Below are 22,326 nucleotides of genomic sequence, written 5' to 3'. Positions count from 1 at the left end.
CTTTGAATATATATTATTGCTTGTGTGTATTACACAGAAACATGGATGGTGAAGTGCATTTCTTTCCAAGCACAAAGGGGCTCCTAGAATTTGATGAAATAGCAGAATTTAGGCATGCTTGGGGGCTTCTCCAGAATCAGAACGAAAGCAGAGTGAGAGCAACAAGCCAGCAAAAGCAAAAGTCCCAGTTTCTAGTACAAGGTCAAATTAAACGCACTCCCAAACCATCTCCTTAATCATCACTGGTTCTAATTTAGAAGTTATATGTTTACTTGCAGGTGAGATGGCGAGCCCTTCATTACTTCCTCCTCCAATATTGGGCTCTAATGTTAAGGCCGCCCATGCATCAGAGCCAATTCAGAAATTGGTTGATGAGGCCACTAGACTTGTGGCAGAGGGCTCCAAACTGAAGAGTGGCGTTTTGGAGTTCTTGCAATCTAAGGATCTGAACAATGAGGCCACCACTCCAGAACAGATAGCATTGCATATGCTCAAAGTCCAGAGTGATGTATGTATGGGACTTTGTTAATTTGACTAGCTTAGCTAGGTGTGTTTTGTGTAATGTGTGTCTATTAACTTGTTGTTTTTTTTTTTAAATTGTAGGGGTATATAGCTTCCCTGGAAATGACTCAACGTTTGATGGAGGCTTTGAAGAAATATGAGGTGGAATTCAAGTACCAGCCTGCATTGGAAAATTGTTCCATCAACTACAAACAAGAAGCCATGCATCAATGTCATCAAGCCGACTAAAAAAGGGGTTCTCTTATGGTGTGCTTTCTTTGTTTTGAATTCATCTACTACTAAGGTACATATCACTAGCTCTTGAGTACATTGGTATTATTGCATAGGCAGTGGTCAACACAGACTATATGGATCACTATCAAAAAATACATAAAGTATATTATTCTAACTAAATACATTATTCTAATACATCAAGTATATAAGTATATATATTATTATAACTCATAAATTAAATACATTATCTATTCTAATACATAAATTAAAGTACATTATGCATTATTCTAACTCATAAAATACATTATTTTAACACATAAAGTACATTATTCTAACTCATAAAATACATTACCTTACCCCATGAATTTCATTATTCTAGCACATATAAATGTTAGTGATATTATATTCCATATGTTTATATTATATAGTTCTGTAGTAGTGGTTACTATTTAGTCAATAATGAGCTCCTATAGGTTAGGAGAGTTTTATGCTAACTCTCATATATGGACTCTTTCTCACACCTGTAATTGTGTAATTGAGATAATTTACGTTCATCTGGTATCAGTTGAGTTAGGTTAGGATCCTCTTCATCTTTCCTCCTCCTTCCACGTAACCCAACATGACCACACCTGCGGCCGATGAAGCGATCACCACCATCGCCACTGCTGCTACGCCGCCGGCACCCTCCCTGTCGGCGGCTCACCATTTCCTCTCAATTAAACTCAATGCCCGAAACTACCTCTATTGGAGAACCCAGATTATGTCGTTCCTACGTAGCCAAGGGTTGATTGGATACATCGATGGAAGCCTGCCGTGTCCTCTGGCGAGCATCCCTCCTGCTGCTCCAACCACCGCCACCGCCACGTCGCCGCCATCCCCTAATCCGGCGTACCTAGCCTGGATCCAGCAAGACCAGGCAATCCTGTCGCTGATCGTATCCTCCCTCACGAACGAGGTGATGTACCTGGCCGTCGGAAAAGAGACCTCTCGGGCTGTTTGAGACTCCATCACGGCCGCCCTCACGTCAACCTCTCGCTCTCGCTATCTGAGTTTGCTCAGGCAATTCCAGACTCTCCAGCAAGGCAACTACACACCGGCGGAGTATTTGGGTCAAGCACATATGCTGGTTGAAGCTCTCTCTCTCGCCGGTCGCCCACTCTCCGTTGATGAGCAAATCCTATATGTCCTTCACGGATTGCGCCCGAAGTTTCGAGCAATGGCGAGCTCCTTAACCACCGCCGGCACACCGGTCACCCTTCCCCAACTCGCCGATCATCTCCAAGCCGAGGAGTTCATCCAGTCGGATTATTTTGCCGTGGCAGATGCGTCGCCCACACAAGGATCGTCGTTGGCATTTTATACAGGTCGCGGCAGAACTGGAACCGGCGTGGGAGGTCGCTACTCCTCTGGTCGCAGTCGACATTGGTGTGGCAGAGGCAATGGTGCACTAGGTCACGGATGAGGAGGTACACTGCGATGCCAAATAGGCCGGTCACATGGCCACACTGCTTCAAACGCTTCGATGATCGTCCGACCTCTCACGCGCACGTGGCATTCTCCGGTGAAGTGGCGGCGACTGAGGCATGGTACCCTGACACCGGTGCGATGTCCCATGCCACACCCGACGGGCATATGATGGATCACACCGAGCCTTACATCGGAAGTGATGTTCTAAAAGTCGGCAATGGTGTAGGTTTGGACGTTTCTAGTGTGGGTCGCACGGTTATTCATTCCAAATCGCACAAATTCCAAATGTCAAATATACTCCATGTTCCGAAATTATCTCTCCCTTTACTATCATTTTACAGATTTACTAATGAAAATAACGTGTATTTCGAGTTTCATAAAATTCTGTTTTTTGTGAAAGACTGCACAACTCAGGCGGTTCTTCTTAAGGGGTCCACTGCGAGCGGTCTATACAAGCTATTGCTACCTCGCAGTCAAAATGCCTTCCTTACCGCCCGAGCTTCGTCCGTAGTTTGGCATCAGCGTCTGGGTCACCTACACAGCCAAGTTCTGCAGCGTGTCTTGAAGTACTGTCCTGTTACAACCAATAAAGTTAACTCGTTAGAAGTTTGTTCGACATGTCAGCTTAAGAAATCATCCCGGTTTCCATTAGATAGAGTTTCGGGTAGTAGTCAAAATGTATTAGATTTGTTATATACGGACATAAACGGACATCTGGGGTTCGTCGCCTGTTATTTCTAGTACTAGATGTCGTTATTTTGTTCTCTTTGTAGATGATTATTCCCGTTACACCTAGTTTTATCCGTTAAGGGTGAAATCATATATATATATATATATATATATATATAGATATATATAATTTTTACTTTGTTCCGGGCAATGGTAGAACGTCGGTTTTCGTGTTCTATCAAAGTCATCCAGTCTAACTTGGGTGGAGAATATCGCCGTTTCCATTCTATTTTTGAGTTTTTCGGAATTATACACAGACAGTCATGTGCCTATACCCACGAACAAAATGGGAGGGTTGAGCGTCGCAATCGTCATGTGGTTGAAACTGGTCTAGCCTTACTCGCGGAAAGCTCAACTCCCCTTAAATTTTGGGACTATGCTTTCGAGACTACAACCTATCTTATTAACTGTTTACCCCCTTCTGCAATCAACTTTCAAAGTCCCCATTACCGATTAAATAACATAGATCCTCCTTACACCTTTTTCCGTGTCTTTGGGTGTCGCTGTTACCCTTATCTCCGGCCTTTCAACCGTCACAAAATTGAATATAGGTCGGCACCTTGTGTTTTCCTAGGTTACCCAGTTACCTATAGGGGATACCGTTGCATGGACCTTAACACTGGAAAAGTCTTTATCTGCTGCCATGTGTAGTTCTCTGAAAATATTTTTCATTTTACTGTACAGGCTTCCTATCAGGTTGGTTCTTCGCTGGATACATCCATCACACCATGGGCGACTGCCCCGGTTCTCACTCCTATTCAACCGGCACCACTGAATATAGCACCTTTGTCGGAAACATAGGGATTTGTGCCCATACCGATTCCAACGTCATCATCTGGAACTCAGCTTAACACACAGGCACTGACATCCCATTCTGAAACACACACCACCACTGATTAAGTTCAAGAAGGTGGACATGCCATGTGCATGCATCGAAAGACTTGGGGTACCGACGAACAGTTCTACGCTCTTCGTACTTCCACTGGACCGACTTGCTACTCACAGGCCGTTGGCCACTCTCACTAGAGGGATGCTATGGATCAGGAATTTAATGCACTTTTACATAACAACACATGGAAACTTATACCGCCAACTCTGGATATGAATATCATTGGCTGCAAATGGGTATATCGCACCAAACGCAAAGCGGATGGTACTGTTGGTCGTTATAAAGCACGTCTTGTGGCCAAAGGGTTTAACCAAGTAGCGGGTGAAGATTTCTTTGACACGTTCAGCCCAGTCGTCAAACCGACAACTATTAGATTGTTGTTTTCCCTAGCAGTCACACATTCGTGGACTCTCAAGCAGCTTGATGTTCACAACGCCTTTCTAAATGGCCACTTACCCGAAACAGTCTATATGAAGCAACCGCCAGGTTATGAGAATCCGTTACACCCAGGACATGTCTGTCACCTCCAACGGTCGTTATATGGTCTTAAGCAAGCTCCACGTGCCTAGTTTAAACGACTTCACGACTTCTTAACAGCGACAGGTTTCTCACCATCTAAGACTGACGTTTCCTTGTTCTACTATACAGCAGGGGATTCTCGAGTTTTTTTGCTAGTCTACGTTGATGATATCATCATGATGGGTAACGGCTCCTCTTTGATAGATTCCCTACTTCACCATTTGTCTACAGCCTTCAAGATCAAGGATCTGGGTACACCTGGCTTCTTTTTAGGTATTGAGACTTTAGCTTATAAAGGAGGTTTCTTGCTATCGCAGAAGCGCTATATGCAAGATATTTTAACACAGGCCGGTATGACTGACTGCAAGGCTCTTGCTACACTCGCTGCCGTCACTCAACCAACAACTCCATCTCTAGAGCCCTTTGATAATCCCACGCAATATCGTCGCATTGTGGGTGTGCTACAGTATCTAACTATCACTCCGCCAGATTTATCGTACTCAGTGAACCGACTGTGCTAGTTTATGCACTCTCCGACTGCGGATCACTAGGGACTACTCAAGCGGGTTTTGCGATATGTTAAAGGTACACAGGACCTGGGTTTACGGCTCACTCTGTCATCACACTCTACTTTGCATGTCTATTCCGATTGCGATTGGGCTAGATGTCCGGTAGACAGGAAATCAACTAGTGGTTACGCCGTATCCTTTGGTGACAATCTAATATCTTGGGTCTCCCGGAAACAGCGCACGGTTGCTCATTCATCCATAGAGGCTGAGTATAAGGGTCTGGCAGACGTCGATGCTGAAGTTACGTGGGTGGTTTCCTTGCTACGTGAACTAGGGCTTCACTCGGGTCAGCCTGCGACTCTATGGCGTGACAATCTGGGCGCTACTTACTTGGCCGCGAATCCAGTTTTTCATGCCAGAACCAAACACGTCAAGGTTGATTATCACTTTGTCCGAGACAAGATCACTTCCGGGGATTTAATTGTCAACTTTGTTTCTACTCGGGATCAGTTGGCTAACATCTTCACCAAACCATTGCCCGCTCAACGTTTTCAGGCTCTGCGTGACAAGCTCAATGTTGTCGCCTCACACCCTTGTGCTTGAGGAGGCGTGTTAGTGATATTATATTCCATATGTTTATATTATATAGTTCTATAGTAGTGGTTACTATTTAGTCAATAATGAGCTCCTATAGGTTAGGAGAGTTTTATGCTAACTCTCATATAGGGACTCTTTCTCACACCTGTAATTGTGTAATTGAGATAATCTACATTCATCTGGTATCAGTTGCGTTAGGTTAGGATCCTCTTCACCTTTCCTCTTCCTTCCATGTAACCCAACATGACCACGTAATTGTGTAATTGAGATAATCTACGTTCATCATAAAGTACATTATTCTAGCTCATAAAATAAATTATCTTACTCCAGAATGTTCATTATTCTAACACACGCGCGGAACTAGGTATTTTTTTAACATAAAAACGACGTCGTTTTGGACTATGGTTCACACAGTTGTGTAAACCACGATCTACACAATAATAACTACTTTGCCCTTAAGGTGCTAATCAAAATACAATGCTTATGCCAAGTACCTTGTGCTCAGATGACATGTAGTGACTCTCCCATATGGGAGGTTAAATTATGAGATAGCGCCTCAGTGGGGACAATATTGGCTCTGTGCTTCAACATGTTGAGAAATTATGTATGAAAAGATACTACAATGTAATAGAACCAGTAGTATACAATGCATACAATGCTTATTATAAGGTGCATGAACCATGGTCCACGTACTCGTTAATCTAGGGTTTGGACTCGTTCCTAGAAAATATTCAAAAAGAAATTAACCTGAATAATGTTGTATGTGGTTCCACTAAAAAATAACCTTCAATTGTTTGAAATTGAACCTAAACATTATTTGTATGGTGATAAATGTCAAAGACATTCATATTTAAGGGTCTTTATGCGGTTGTTAATTGTATGCTTAAATGATATTCTTTGTGGTTAATTTATGGTCATAATTGTTTAAATGTGCTCATGTTTTGCAAAGCTCTATCATATCTTGCATTTTAGTGGTTTTGAAGGGTTTTGAGCTTAAGAGAAGGCATGTGGACTTGACCGGGAGCAACCAACAAGGAAAATCACTCGGATGCAGCCTATCAACAATGGGGCCCACCATCGTGGATTGGATCGTAGATGAAGAACAGAAGCTTCCACAACACCATCCAATAGAAAACGTGTTACCAAGCTCCAGTCCTCATCATCATTAGCTTCAAATGAAATTGGCTTTAGTCATGTTACGAGCTAAGAAAGGACTACTCTAAAACTGTAAATCGCTTTTATCTGTGAATTGACTAGATGGGAAGTACTCGGGATCCAAATAATCAAATGTCTCCTTCCCTATGATACTCAAGTGAGTTTGGTCAATTGAAATAGATCTAAAAGGAATGACTCAAGTCACTCAACTATGGACTAAGTCACAAAAAGTTAACATAAGGTCAATCTTAGCCAAGTTATCAAGTTATTGACTTGATAAACATAAGATTACATATTCAATTTACAACTTTCTTAGTTTGAGCCGATCAGTTATGGACAATCTAAAATAATTTACCTCCTTATAGTCCTTTATCAACTAGGATCACAAGATGATATTTACGCCGTGTACACCCTTAGGTGTGAAAGTCAACATGATTATAAAGTCAGTGTCATCACGTATGGATAGAATTTCTATTCATCAATATTAGCTTACTACAATTTCTATTCATCAATATTTAATTGGAAATTTAGGCTTCGGTTATTTTACAAAAATTGAACCATAAAACTTGACATTTACCACAAAAAATAATAATAATAATAATAATAATAATAATAATAATACTAAAACTTCAATTAAGTGTTTCTTCAATTAAATTTCTCTTTTTAAAATGTTATAAATATATCATACTAAATTTATGCCAGACTAGCTATTACTAAACATCTATCTGGTGAAGAGACTGAATGTTTTTTTTTTTTGACATTCCAAATTACATCATTTTCGTCACGCTTTAAAAATATAACAAATTGTATCGATCCATTTCATTGAATTTGCTAAATAAATCATAAATTATATAAAAAATATTTTACTAAATTTTGATATTACACATTATTATTAGTCAACTCGAAGGGACCCTTCTTAAAAATAAATCTACATTTACGAACCTAATAATCTACAAACCTAATAAGAGCTATTAAAATTAGCCTCTTAACAGGAACTAAAAAATGTTAATATAATTGTTTGTTGTAAAAGTCAATAAAGTTAGGCCCTTAACCGGAACTAAAAATTGTTGGTGTAATTGTTTACACTCTACTATATCATCATTTACTTTTTCCTAAATACCCTTGTATTCCGTCAGTATAAACTTTAGTAATTGAATATTTCATTCACTTTTTTTATTTTTAACTTACTCATTAATTTTCATAAGGAAGGTCTTAGTTCGAACCACATCCCAATCAAAGTTGACGTAATTGTTAAACATATATTAAGAATATGTTAGAGTGCATTAAAAAAATGCAATATAAAATTTAACATGAACTTTGGTCAATTAATTAGAATCACGCATTGGGCATTGATGAAACGGTACACCTAATTTACAGTATACATTCAACAAATATGAGAAACTGTGTCTATTACAATTCTTTTGGGGGAAGGAGATTTGATTCTGTTTTTGAAGGTGCCCTGCACCAAGGCACTAAAATTGCAATGAAGCACACCAATGGACTAGATCAAATCAAGAATTCATTTCTGGTGAAAGTGGCAACAAGGGGCCGGAAGTATTGATCACGCCAATTAATAGTATCATAAGCCTAGTTTTTGCAATACAAAACCCTATTAATTGGCGTGATCAATACTTCCGGCCCCTTGTTGCCACTTTCACCAGAAATGAATTCTTGATTTGATCTAGTCCATTGGTGTGCTTCATTGCAATTTTAGTGCCTTGGTGCAGGGCACCTTCAAAAACAGAATCAAATCTCCTTCCCCCAAAAGAATTGTAATAGACACAGTTTCTCATATTTGTTGAATGTATACTGTAAATTAGGTGTACCATTTAAAATTGCTATTGCACTAGTTAATTCAACATTTCTGTCACATGTCATAGTTATGCATTCTTGAAATAAGTACTTTTGTGAAAAATTTGATAATCTTGATATACGTCAAGATATTGAATGATACGTTGATAAATTCTGAAACACTAATTTAAAAATATACATTTGGCATCAGACTATTCCGACAAGAAAAATACTTCATTTACTCCTAATTTTCTACTCTCAACTTTTTTACTCCCACTTGTGTTCAAATTTGATTGGAGGAAGAAAAAGAGGAATGGATAAACATCATGATCACCAACTAAATGTCATGTCATAAGGAGTAGAAAATAAGAGTACAATTTGAGAGCCTATGTAGAATTATTCTCCGGGCAGGGCAATGTGTGTGGGGTAACTAGTAATAAACTAATGGCAAAACGGCGACACTAGCATTCTGTAATATGTTTTATGCAAACATTACTCAATACTGCAAGAAATTCCAAATTTATTATATTCGATTACCCCACATTAGCTACGAAGGAATCAACTCTAAGCAATTCAAAGTTCTCATGGAGTACTAAGTTCTTACATCAAATTACACAAACTCATCTATGTTTCAACATTTATACAGCAGGGATTTCCATGTAGTCCTCTCCATTCAACCACCGATGACATTTTAACCAACCCTAACAAAACAAAATGGTAAATAAATAAATACATGATAAAAAGTCATATTCTAAAAATGCAATATATCAAGTACACATATGCCTTGTTTGGCAATCAATGGTTAGCGTTTAGCGGTTAACGAATTGATTAGTGGATTGTATTAATTATTTTAACTTGCAGGTTGTCTTATAAAGAGAGATGTTTGTTAACTTAGTTATTTATAATTAGCAGTTAACATGTCAAAAGACATATAAAGACCTGCATATATATATATATTTTATGAATACAATTCATTAATTATTTAATAATATTTAATTATAAAAATAATTAAATCTAATAAATAATATAAATATTTAAACAAATAAATAAAAATAGTAATTGTTAATTATTAATTATATATTATGCTTACCTAATTATTTTAAATAATAATTTATTATTATTTATAAATTTATTAATATAATATGATAATATAAATTAAAAAATTAAAAAAGAAAAGAGTAAAGAAAATCCGGGCGTCACACAGAAGTGGTTTCAAAGAAATGAGAGCCCAAGATAATGGTAGGTGTGGATTGAATCCTATGTGTGCATGTGAAGATTAGGGTCTAACAGATGGATTGATTGCGCGACTCGCAATTTAATTCTATATATAGTTGCTCTAGGGACGGGATCTTGTGAACTTATGATAAGTCGGGGTGGATCACTGTACAAAAATCTAAAACTATTAATTCAAACTTAAAAATTAGATTACCAATAAGATGAAAAGATACCCATTTTTAATTAAGGAATGAATTTTTAATTGAAGGTGTAATCAGATCTTATAGTTAGGCTATCTTTATCCATGCAATACTCTCTCACTTCCAAAAACTGGATCTCACTTCCACATCATCAAATTTGTAAATTCTAAAACTATTTTCTCTACATTTCTGCAATACTCTCCCACTTTCAAAAGTAATCTCACTTGTCTTTTATATTATAAATAGAATAATAAAATAACAAATAAAAAATAAAAAAAGAAATAAAAGTCAATTGCAAACTTGCTATTATAGCAAGCTTGCAAGCCACACAAGCTAACAAAATAAAACAAAAAATAAAAATAAAAAAAAAAAAGTAAAATCTACATTACCTTCCACATTATCTTGAGAGGGATTCACTTGCTAGGATAAGGATAGCCTTATGTTTTAAAAAATTGTCAACCAAACACTAACTATGATTTTGATTATCATTCATGGTATGTAAACCCATGAACCAAACACACCCTAAGATCGTGTAGCCTTGTAGGCAATAGATACGAAGTTTGATCTTAACCCCTTAAACGTACCAACATTGGCATGACACAAAGAAATAGCGAATAAAAAACACATCCACTATTTTTAAAAGTTGCAAGAGTAAATCCACACAATGTTCATAAACAAGATGTGTAATATTCACAAAGTTAATGTGTAACAACACCTATTGAAGTGCTACTGAGCATTATTAATTAGGCCGAATGATCAAATGTGACAAGATTTTAAAAATCGCGAAACTAAAGATACAAAAATTAATATTTAGGGACCAAAGTAAAAAATATTTTATTTTCACTTGAATCAGCTCCTAATACTACACGCGCGCGCATATATATATATATATATATATATATAGGGTTGCACTCCCATGCGAACCGTCGCCCAGGTAAGAAATGAGAACGCTCCACAGTCGTTCACGTGTCCAAATCAACGAATCAGATGCAATTTTAAAAAAATGACGCGGTAGCATTTTCGTAAATAACTGGAACTTTGGTGCACCTAGTTTCACTTAAAAGTGCACCTAGTTTCATTTAAAAGTGCACCTAGTTTCACTTACAAGTGCACATATTTTCGCACCTATTTTCACTTACAAGTGCAAGTAATTTACCTTGTTAATATTCATGCACCTATTTTCGCAAATACTTTCACTTACAAATGCAAGTAATTTACGTTGTTAATATTTATGCACCTGGGTGCAACCTAGGTGCACCTAGTTATAACATTAGGTGCACTTAGTATTGATACTCAATGTACAATTCACTTGCACCTGTAATACATTTTACTTGCATCTAAAATACATTTTACTTGCACTTATGCAAGTAATTTACTTTGGTAACATTCATGCACCTAGGTGCAACCAATGTGCACCTAGTTATAACATTAGGTGCACCTAATTATAACATTAGGTGCACTTAGTATTGATGCTCAGTGTACAATTTACTTGCACTTGTAATACATTTTACTTGCACGTGTGCACCTATTCTCACTTACAAATGCAAGTAATTTACCTTGTTAACATTTATGCATCTGGGTCCACCTAAGTGCATCTAGTTATAACTATACGTGCACCTAGTTATAACTTTATGTGCAACTACATTCTGGACACGTGGCGCGCTGTGATTCGTCCGCATTTCTCTCATGGGCGGCCAGTACGCATTTGAACGCGATCCTATATATATATATATATATATATATATATATATATATTCCCGTATATGCCCATAAAAACAATTGGTGTACATATGAGAGGGCCATGTTGGATATAATACTAAGCATGTAGTCACCAAAATCAAATTTTGAGCTTAAAAATTAACTAAATAGATTAAAGTAAGATATTTGAAATAAATTGGAAGTTACATTTCAACGTACATTTCATCTGCCTCTGGATCAAGCAATATAGGGTTTGAGTTTCCAGTGGATCCTGATTCCTGAGGCTCATGCATCTTGACCTCAATAATTCAAATGTCAAAGATACAAATATTTGTTATCAAATTAATTAAATTAATAAGGGATGTATTTAATTTTTTTAATTAAATTAAAGGTTTATTGGCCAAAATCAATCAAACTGTTATACCTAATACCTATATCTAAACATTTAAATTTTATGAATTTAACGTTGAACGTTTGTACCGTTTGAATGTGACGATCATGCATATCTATGAATAATAGTAGATGTGTTTTGTACCAATTATAATATCTTACTCAAGAATAATTCAACTGATTATTATCAATACCTGCAAAATTCAAATAATGCAATTGAAAAAATCACAAGTCTATTTCATGAAAAACATTAAGCCTAGTGCATAAGTCTACTGTCTACTTCATAAGTCTAGTGTCTACTTCATAAAAATTCACAAGACTTGTGGTTCTATTACCAAGAAGAAAAAATAGGATTTTGAGTGGTTAATAATGTCATTTAAACATATTTGTTTGATGGAGAACAAAAAATGATTATGCCACAATAATGTTAAGACTAACATGGATGTTTTGGAAGAAAAGGGACTAAAAATGGTGTTTTGAAAAAAAGAGAGACTAAAAATGGAATGACACATAAATTTAGGACCAAAAAAAATAATGATTAACACTTAGAACTGAATAAACCAAAATACCCTTGTATTTAACGTTATTTAAACGGTTTTTTTTTTTGACGGAGGATAAAAAATGATCCTGCCACAATAATACTAAAACCAAATAAGGATATTTTGAAAACAAAGAACTAAATGTTGTAAAAATAGCATAAATGACAATTTTAGTGATTATTTTGTGGTACAAATATATGTGGGGTCCACTTTCGATTTGGGTCGGGTCAAAGTAGATTCAGGTTTTTCGTAGTTAGATGAAGAGATTGATATATAGTACGCACAAAACGGATAATTGGTGAATGAGAAATTGGTTCTCAAAGTTGATCCATTTGAGTTGTTAAAATGGTGGGAAAAGCTTTAAAGCTTTTGTCCCACATTGATTTGGGAAGTGAGTTTGCACCACTATTTATACAAGAGCCTTTCTAAAGTTTATTGAATTGTATAGCATAGAGGCTCTCTTGCGTGCAGGTATAAATGTTGTGTGTTTTCTGAAAATATTATTTCCTGACACTAAAACGGATTAACACCTATAAATCTAGAACCAAAAATAGAATTAACTCCAATATGCTCACCTGCTTCTGAAGATGGATGTTTTCCTCCTTGAGTAGCTTATGCTGCAGTAAATAAATGCAAGTGAACTTTTAAGATAATTAGCCTATATTTATTTTTTTTAAAATTATTAATTATAATTAACAATCTTTATATTTCGCCTATATATTATGTGTCAACATTTATTCCTTCCATTAATTTAATGATATCCAATCTTTATGTTTTTTATATTGGTGGTATACTTATGATTAGCTAATTCACAGAAAATTATCTATTTTTTCTTGTATAATTTAGAATTATAAATATATAACTAATTTATAGTAGTCAATTAATATAAAAGAAAATTATGTGTTATAGATAATAAACATCAGGAAGTAATTGAGATTGTTATACCATGGACCATGGTCCACTATGCGAACTAAATTAATTTTTTTTTTCTTTTTCAACTTAAGTTGCCACAATAATACTAGGACCAAAAGTAAATGCTATGATTAAAAAAAAAAACTAAAAGTGGACTGACACTTAAAAAAAAAAAGTGGATTGGCACTTATACATTTATGACAAAATTGAAACTAATTAACTCTTTTTAATATTATATTTTGTAACATTAATTTTATTTTTACAAAAAAAAATAGAATAATATGTGTAAATGATAATATGCAAATTGATGTCATCTTAATTAACATACAATATGGTTATAATGAACATACAATATAATAATGAATCATGACCAATGATACTTTTTAAAAATCAATAGTATTATAATAATAAATCATGATTCATTATAGAAGGTGTGTCATGGTCTAAGATACAATTTGTCGAAATAATTGTATAATAAAGTAATTTTAAGTGGAGAAAAATAATATTTTAAAATCCAATGGGTAAATGATGGCATTTAAAAGAACTTACTTTCCTCTTGAGCCAGTTGATATGCTCTGAAATCATTCGCCTCTGTTAATTACAATTAAAAAGGATCATAAGATAGAAATTTATATATTTTATTATAAAGTGATAGAGTTTTCTTAGTTGTTCGAAGTTAACCATTTGTACAGATGGGAGATTAAGGCTATGTTTGACAAACCTAGTTAAAAAGATAGCTGAAGCTAAAATGTAGTTGAAAACTGAAAAGTTATAAGTTTGAAATTGAAATCTGAAGAGCTGTTATGTTTAAAAGTGTTTGGTAAAATTAGCTTTTTGATAAGCTGATAAATGTAAAAAGACTAAAAAGGACATCTTCATACAATTTAAATAGTTTTAAATTTAAATAGATTTGTTTATATATTAAAATATAAAATAGTGAAATCAATATATTTTAATAACATATAAAGTAAGAACATATATTTGAAACCATATAAAGTAAAATAAAATGTTTATATTTCATAAGATTAGTTCATACAAAAATCAATGTTCAAACACAAATGTCAAATTGAAATTACAACCAAACATATTGAAGATAAAAAGTCAAAAAGGTTTAGCCAAAAAGGTTTGAATTGGGAAGGGTAAATGATGTCATTTCTTTAAAATGATGTAAAAAAAAGTTATGAAACTACTAGCGTATTTTGAAACGCTACCCTAGGTAGCATTCAAAAATAAGCTCTTATTTTAAGCTACTAGCTTATTTTAGGAACATTACCAAACATAGCGTATAGCTTATTAGTAGCTTAAAATAAGCTATAAGCTCCTAAATAAGCTCTGCCAAACAGAGCCTTAAATCAATCGTAGCATAGAAATGGGAAACAAGACAATGCGAAACAACAATTTAAATTTTAAAAAATGTAAAGAATTCTGTGAAATGCTGAGAAACGTATAAATATAAGGGTATATATTTTTTAATACTATTAACTCTGTTACGATTGTAGTATTCTGTGATTTAGAAACATATTTATTTAAATATGTATAAATATTAATTATTTATTAGTTTCATAATTACAAGGAATATACTGTAAGCCTTAAAAGCAAGAACTACATTTATTGTTGGAATCTTTCATCCATTTTTGTTCCAAAAAAAAAAAAAAAAAAGCAAGACACTACCAAAAAAAAAAAAAAACAAAATACCTAGGGGTTTAGTTACGAAATAAATACTAATTACCTTGAGAAATAGAATAGATATTACCTTGTAAAGAATTATGAGTATTTCAAAAAAAAAAAAAAGAATTAATATCACTTTTGGTCCCTTGACTTTTGAATTTTATCAATTTTGGTGCACAACTTTAAATTTTTTCAATTTTGATGCCTAACTTTGTTATTTTTATCAATTTTGGTGCCTAACTTTGTTATTTTTATCAATTTTGGTCCTTCCGACCAAATTGACGGTGAAGTATTGCCGAATTTTATATTTTAAGGGCACAATTATTATCCTAAAAAAGATCTTTAATATCTAAACAAAACCACTGTAAAATCATATTTATAGATGTTTGATCGATGTAAATAATAGGGAAGACAAGCAAAAACTAGACAGAGATCTATGACATTTATAGCATTGACGATTGACAAACCCTTCTTTTTTCTTAATATGATTTTTCTTTTGTTTAGATATTGAAGATATTTATTTGGGATGATGATTTTACCCTTGAAATATAAAATCTGACAACATTTTGCCGTCAATTTGGTTATAATGACCAAAACTAATAAAAGCAACAAAGTTAGGCACTAGAATTAAACAAAATTTAAAGTTGTGCACCAAAATTGATAAAACTCAAAAGTCGAGGGATCAAAAGTGATATTAATTCAAAAAAAAATACTAAATACTTACAAATTTGAGTTAATTACCGAAATGGTCCATTGACTATAACGAAATTACCGATTTGTTCATTGACTATATTTTTGACCAATTAAATCCGTCAAGTTTAAAAATCTTAACTAATTTGGTACTTTGATTGTTTTGCCGTTAGACATCCGTTAACTCGAGATCAAATTAGTAATTTTGCTATAGTCAATGAACCATTTCAGTAATTAACTTTTTTGGAGAAAATGGTGTATGCGATGACCGAAATGGTCCCTTGGCTATAGCAAAATTATTACCAATTTGGTCATGGATTTACGGATGTCTAACAACAAAATAAATAGAGAACCAAATTAGTTAAGATTTTTAAAGTTGAGGGGTCTTAATTGTTTGAAAAAATAGTCAAGGACCAAATCGGTAATTTCGCTACAGCGAATAGACTATTTCGATAATTAATTTTACAAATTTTATTGGAATAGAAACCCAATGGTAAATTAAATATTTACAGTTTTTTTAAAAACCAAAACTCGAAATTTCATTAAATTAAAAGTTGAATACAAGAAGAAATGGAAGAATGCAAAATAACAAAATATTTACGGATTTTAATAATTTACCTATGAATTTTTTCCGTAAGAAAATTTGATTCTTCTCGTATTGAGAAATAAAAATCAGTGTTTCCTTTTTACAAAAAATTTTTATTAGAGCACTCAAAAGCATCCTAAAACTTTTTTGAGTTCTGGAAACGATATTGAAATGTTTTATAAAATTTACTTTATGATGTGAAAACATATTATTGAAATGTAAAAGCGCTTCTCTTTAAAAATTAAATATGCCAAAAAAAAACTATTTATCAATTTAAAGTTTTTGTTTTATTTTTTTTTAAGAAAAAGAAAATTACCTTCTTAGAACGGATGCGTTCGACACCAATTCTGATCTGGCGCTCTAGTTGTTTCAATTCTCTCATGCCAAGCATTGATATATCCTCTCCAGAAAAATGCCTATACAATCAATAACATTATCATGCTCTATCTGCTCACATATATATATATATATATATATATATATATATATATATATATATATATATAGAAATAATTTCAGGTGCGGCCGTGCGGTCATACACCACTCAATGTTAAGAAACACACCACAATGAAACACACCACAATGTTAAGAAACGCACCACAGTGCATATTTGTGTGGTGTGTTTCTTAACATTGAGTGGTGTATTTCGTAACATTGAGTGGTGTGAACCGCACGGCCGCACGGGAGAGCACGGCCGCACTTGATCATGACTCTATATATATATATATATATATATATATATATATATATAAAAGGAAATTCTGATTGGTCTTTGCCTATATGAAGATTAGTGAAAAGTTAGCAACTTTATATTAAGAAATTACAAGATTCATCGCTCACTGCTCAAATACTATTGAATTTGAGAAAACAGTATTTTGCTTTTTAAATGATTAACAATCTATCAAGTGTGACACTTGTGTGAGGCCGTATCACGGATTCTTATCCGTGATATAGGTCGAGTTTGGTCAATTCAATATACATATGTAATACTTATGCTAACAAATGTAATACTAAATCGGGAATAAAATATTTGTTATTTATAAGGGAAAACGTAATACTTTTGAGGATAAATGTAATGCTTTTATATTTTGATGTAAAAATATTATTTTTTTCATCGAAAGTATTATATTTTCCCTCATAAGTAATATTTTCCCTTATAAGTAATGTTGCACTTATAAAGGAAAATGTAATACTTTTATATCAAAATCTAAAAGTATTACATTTTTTTTTAAAAGTATTACATTTTCCCATATAAGTAATAAAGTAATATTTTATTCTTTATTGAGTATATATTACATTTGCTAGTATAAGTATTAAATTTCATCTTGACCCCACCCGTTTCATGGACAAGGATCCGTGAGCCGTTTTCATGCAAGTTTTTTCCATCTATAGTTAATGAACTTATCAAAGAACTTATCCATCCATTTTTAGGCAGCAAATTATTTTGCGGACTATGGATAAATGTTCATTTTTAGTATATTGAAGGTTTTTTTTTCTTTATACTAAAAGTTCATTTTTGGTAGTATATCTAAAAATAAACATCCAATGTAATAAAAATAAACTTTTAGTATATTTAAAATGAATTTAATTTATTGCATTGTAGACCCTAGTCCAAAAATTATGTGTCTACTATTGACATATTTTGTACATGCAGTTAACAGTTTATATGCATGTAAACAAATTGAAGACACATAACATGTTAACTACATACACAATAAATGATAATTATTTTTTTGTAGTATTTATTATTACCATAATGATTATTTTAAAAATATACTATATTTGAAAATATTAATATTTTTGAAGATTTGATGAGGATATATTATTATTATTATTATTATTATTATTATTATTATTATTATTATTATTATTTCTTTTAAAATATGATTTTATTGTAGTGGTAATTATATTATTGTGATCTTTGAAATATTAATTTATCACCCGAAGAATTATGAGAGAACCCCTTCCCTCCAATTTCAAACCCCCAAGTATCGAGTGATTTGATGGCTCTAGTGACCTGCAAGAACATATCATGACCTATCAGACCGCTATGTGTTAGGAACATCATGTAATAGGTTTTGATGATACCAACTGTTAAGTAGAAATCCCCAAGTCTCGATGCATAGGCAAAAACGCTGTAAGTTCGACAAGTAAACCAAGAGCGAAAATACAACCGGGTAACTTTGAGCTCAACTCGGAAAATATTTAAGCTTGAGGGAAATTTGTTTGAACATCTTAGAAGTCTCGTGTGTTGTAATCATATAGACAGATCAGAAGAAAGCATGGGACAACACTGGAGGAATAAGGGTCTGCGAGACATCAGCTAAGTCTCGAGACATAAGCAGAGTTCGAGAGGTAGGACCTCTCGATACAGTTATCCAGTTCGAGACATAAACAGAGTTCGAGAGATAGACCTCTCGATATTTGAGTTCGAGACATTAAGCAATCAAGATATCAACCTTGGTCTCGATACACTAACAATTCTCCAACAAAGCTGAATGACGGTCATACTTAAAGTCTGGAGAAGAAGAATATCATGGAGATGGAATAATGAAGAGGTGCCGAACGTGAAGATTTCAAAATGGGCGGAAATGGATGACACGTCAGATTTCCACCACAAACGGTCAAAAGGTGCACCAATGCTGAAGTGGTCTGATTCCCTACAAACAAGGAATAATGGGAATATAAAAAGAGTAACTTTTACCAAAAGACGAAAGTGGAGCATGGACTCAAGAAAAGTGAACTATGGAACATTCACTACAAGACAAAGAGGTTCAAGTTACAAGATCACCACTCCATGAAATATGCTGAAAATATGCAAGACCCATGATCAGCATGGGAGACAAATTTCAAACGGAATAATTTTCCCTCCAACGGAATTATTCCTCTACTCTCATATATAAGGACGTAAAGACACAGAAGAAAAAAAAGAAAAGGGAAGTGAAGAGAAGGGGTTCGAAATTCTTAAGAAGTGTCTGTCTAAAACGTTCAAAGTGCAAGTGGTTAACTTGGAATATCATCCTGATATTCAAAATAGCGAGAAAACACATCTTAGTGTTTCAAGAGAGTTACAAAGCTTAAACTGTTATACATCCAGAAGGTGACCGAAGCTGCTCTACATCGAAGTTGATTCAACGATAGCTTGTGGTCAGATTGGAGTCTGTTACATTCAACTGTGACAACCAAAAACACCTTGCTTTGGATTAAGCAAGAGAGGTGGAGTAACCTGGCAGCTGTCCGAGTGAAAGAAACCTGAGGCTTGACGCGGGCTTGGTGATCAAAGGTCAAGTGCTCGAGAGGTGGAGTAACTGGAAGCGGGGAGAAAGACCTTGGAGAGGCGGAGTAACCTGGGAGCTGTCTTGTGAAGATCCTGAGGCTTGACGCGGGCTTGGTGATCAAAGGTCAAGTGCTCGAGAGGTGGAGTAACTGGAAGCGGGGAGAAAGACCTTGGAGAGGCGGAGTAACCTGGGAGCTGTCTTGTGAAGATCCTGAGGCTTGACGCGGGCTTGGTGATCAAAGGTCAAGTGCTCGAGAGGTGGAGTAACAAGAAGCGGGGCGAAAAACCTGAGGCTTGAGGCGGGCTTCGTGATCAAAGCTCAAGCGCTCGATATTGTACTAAAAAGGGAAGTTTTTAGTGCAATCCTTCCAGGGAGTTTCTGGAAGAAGAGTGGACGTAGGCGGGTTGGCCGAACCACTTAAAAATCTCTCTTGCATTTACTTACTGTTTTTATCTCTCGCTAACCTCTCGATTGCACTGCATATAAACGCACTTCTCGAACTAACTCAAACTCGTGCTAACTAAAAGGGGATAACATTTCCGCTGCGCATAAAACTTTGTCTTCACCTCATGAGGTATCGAACCTAAACATCCTAAGTTCAATACACACGAGAGGTTGAAAAGATTTGCAAAAACTTATACAAGTCTATTCACCCCCCCCCTCTAGATGTACCCCATCCCCTTGGGACCAACAATTGGTATCAGAGCAAGTTCTCTGATCGATATAAACCTTTGTTTATATTGCCTAGAGATCCTTCTTTGAAAAATCCTTTAAAAATTTTCAAAGCACGAGATAATTTTTCTAATATGGATAGCATGTTGTCGAGACATCTTCTCTTTGATCTTAGCAGGTTCGATGACTGGAAAACACGCATGCTTGCGTATCTATCAGCCCTCCATGATGAGATGGCCGAAGTTATAACATCTGGACCAGTCAAGATCATGATGGTAAACACGACTGCTGAGCAAACCAGGGATACACCAAAGTATGTCCCCAAACCTAGGGAAGAATGGACAAGTGATGATAGGAAGAGAAACAACTTGGACAACATTGCCAAGGATATTCTCTTCAGAGCTATAGACGAAACCATCTTCCCAAAAGTAAGAAAGTGCAAAACGGCGAAAGAGGTATGGGATACTTTGATGTTGATTGGTGAAGGTGACGAACAGGAGAAGGAGAACAAGCTCACCGTGGCCATGAAGAAGTTCGAGGACTTCAAGATGAAGCCAGGGGAGAGCATCGACAGCATGGAATCTCGTCTCATGAAGCTATCAATAGAGATCAGTGATCTCGAGAAGGAGATTCCACAAAAGGAGCTAAACCTGAAGGTCTTACGAGGCCTTACCAAGGAGTGGGAAATGAAGGTGATCACAATGCGTGATCACAGGGATTTGAAGAACACCACAACCGACCAACTATTCAGAGATCTCAAAGCCTTCGAATTTGAGATGTTTCCAAGAGATGAGGACGTGGTGGACAGACGGAATGTGGCACTGGTTGCGGACCAACCAACCACCTCCTCAAGGTCAGATCCTAATCCCACTGATTTTTTATCTGACGAACAGTTTGCTTTCTTCATAAGAAAATTCAGGAAGTTCATGAAGAAGACACCGGAAAGCAATACAAGTTCACCTTCCTCCTCAAGAAGGAAAAATGAGAAATACACATCCAGAGGAATGGAGGAAGAAGATCAAGGTCTATGCTACAACTGCAGGAGACCGGGGCACTTCAAGGCTGACTGTCCTTACCCTAAAGTAAGCAAGCATCAAGGCATAGAAGGCAGGAACTCCAGGAGAAAGGAGGAACCTAAAGAGAAGCCAGCACAAAGAGACTTCAAGGGAGATACAAAGAAACATCTGCGCAGAAAGGCGCTTGTTGCTGAGGAACTCGAGAGAACAATCGAGGAGTCCGAGACGTCGAGCTCCAGTGAAAGCAGCAGCAGCTCAGAGGATGAGAGGGGGCTCATCTGCTTATACACCGAGGAAGAGGAGAATCAATGCCTAATGGCCATTGACAACGAGGTAACCTCTACTCCTACATCTCGCTGCTCTACTTCTACCTCTCGTTGTTCTTCATTTAAAAGCGATGAGGACCCCTTCGAGATGTTGGAATCGCTCAGAAGGAACCTTAACATCGCCAATAGCACTCATGCTAGAGTGATGGATGAAAACAGCAAGCTAACTGCTGAAAGAGATATGCTTAAGAACGTCTCGAAAGAGAATTTGGAGCTGACTCTCAAAGTAAGTGAGTTAGAAGCCAAAGTAATCCTACTATCTGAAGAGTGCAAAGCTCGAGAGACGAGAGAGCTTAATCTTCGAAAGGTCATAGCATCATACACTAATTCCTCCAAAGCTATGGAGAAAATGGTGGTTGATCACAGACCTACAAGTGATAGAACCGGTCTAGGGTTCCATCAAGACCATCTCTCGAGAGATAAACAGACCAATGGTTTGGGAACTTCAAGAAATGGAGGATCTCAACCCAAACCAAATAAAGGTCATAAAGGACCAACGAAAAAGACCAGGGTAGCTATTCATAAACCGTCCATATACACCAGAAATGAAAAGTATAGGAAAGCTACGAAGAATGGCCGGGTAAACAATATCGAGAGATCACCTTGCTATCTCTCGCAAGGCCATTCCAAGTACAATAAGAGCTACATTCCATATAATGCGCCTCAAGGCAAATATGGAAGGTCTGAGATCCACATAGTTAGGAACTCACGGATGGAGAAAGGCAGACTCTATCCATCTAGTGAG

The 22,326-nt window shown here is 35.5% G+C and overlaps 2 protein-coding genes across 2 annotated transcripts in view; one reads left to right on the top strand and one right to left on the bottom strand.

Moving 5' to 3' along the window:
• On the top strand, window positions 1–6,750 carry LOC115995547. The gene is made up of 4 exons (XM_031234606.1): window positions 1–201; window positions 279–508; window positions 604–805; window positions 6,418–6,750. The coding sequence occupies exons 1-3, from the start codon at window positions 42–44 to the stop codon at window positions 748–750; spliced, it is 537 nt and encodes a 178-aa protein (XP_031090466.1). The 5' UTR covers window positions 1–41; the 3' UTR covers window positions 751–805; window positions 6,418–6,750.
• A 2,185-nt stretch (window positions 6,751–8,935) lies between these two features.
• Window positions 8,936–22,326, bottom strand: part of LOC115997375 (MADS-box transcription factor 6-like) — a 37,614-nt gene continuing 24,223 nt past the window's right edge. The window contains exons 4-8 of the mRNA XM_031236920.1: window positions 16,606–16,705; window positions 13,895–13,936; window positions 13,009–13,050; window positions 11,724–11,803; window positions 8,936–9,092 (exon numbers count right to left, since the gene is read on the bottom strand). Of these exons, the coding sequence (XP_031092780.1) occupies window positions 9,083–9,092; window positions 11,724–11,803; window positions 13,009–13,050; window positions 13,895–13,936; window positions 16,606–16,705 (274 nt within the window). The 3' untranslated portion in view covers window positions 8,936–9,082. The remainder of the gene's footprint in view (window positions 9,093–11,723; window positions 11,804–13,008; window positions 13,051–13,894; window positions 13,937–16,605; window positions 16,706–22,326) is intronic.

Source organism: Ipomoea triloba, chromosome 11 (genome assembly GCF_003576645.1).
Source record: "Ipomoea triloba cultivar NCNSP0323 chromosome 11, ASM357664v1".
NCBI lineage: Eukaryota > Viridiplantae > Streptophyta > Magnoliopsida > Solanales > Convolvulaceae > Ipomoea > Ipomoea triloba.
This window is presented reverse-complemented; position numbering and strand designations above follow the sequence as displayed.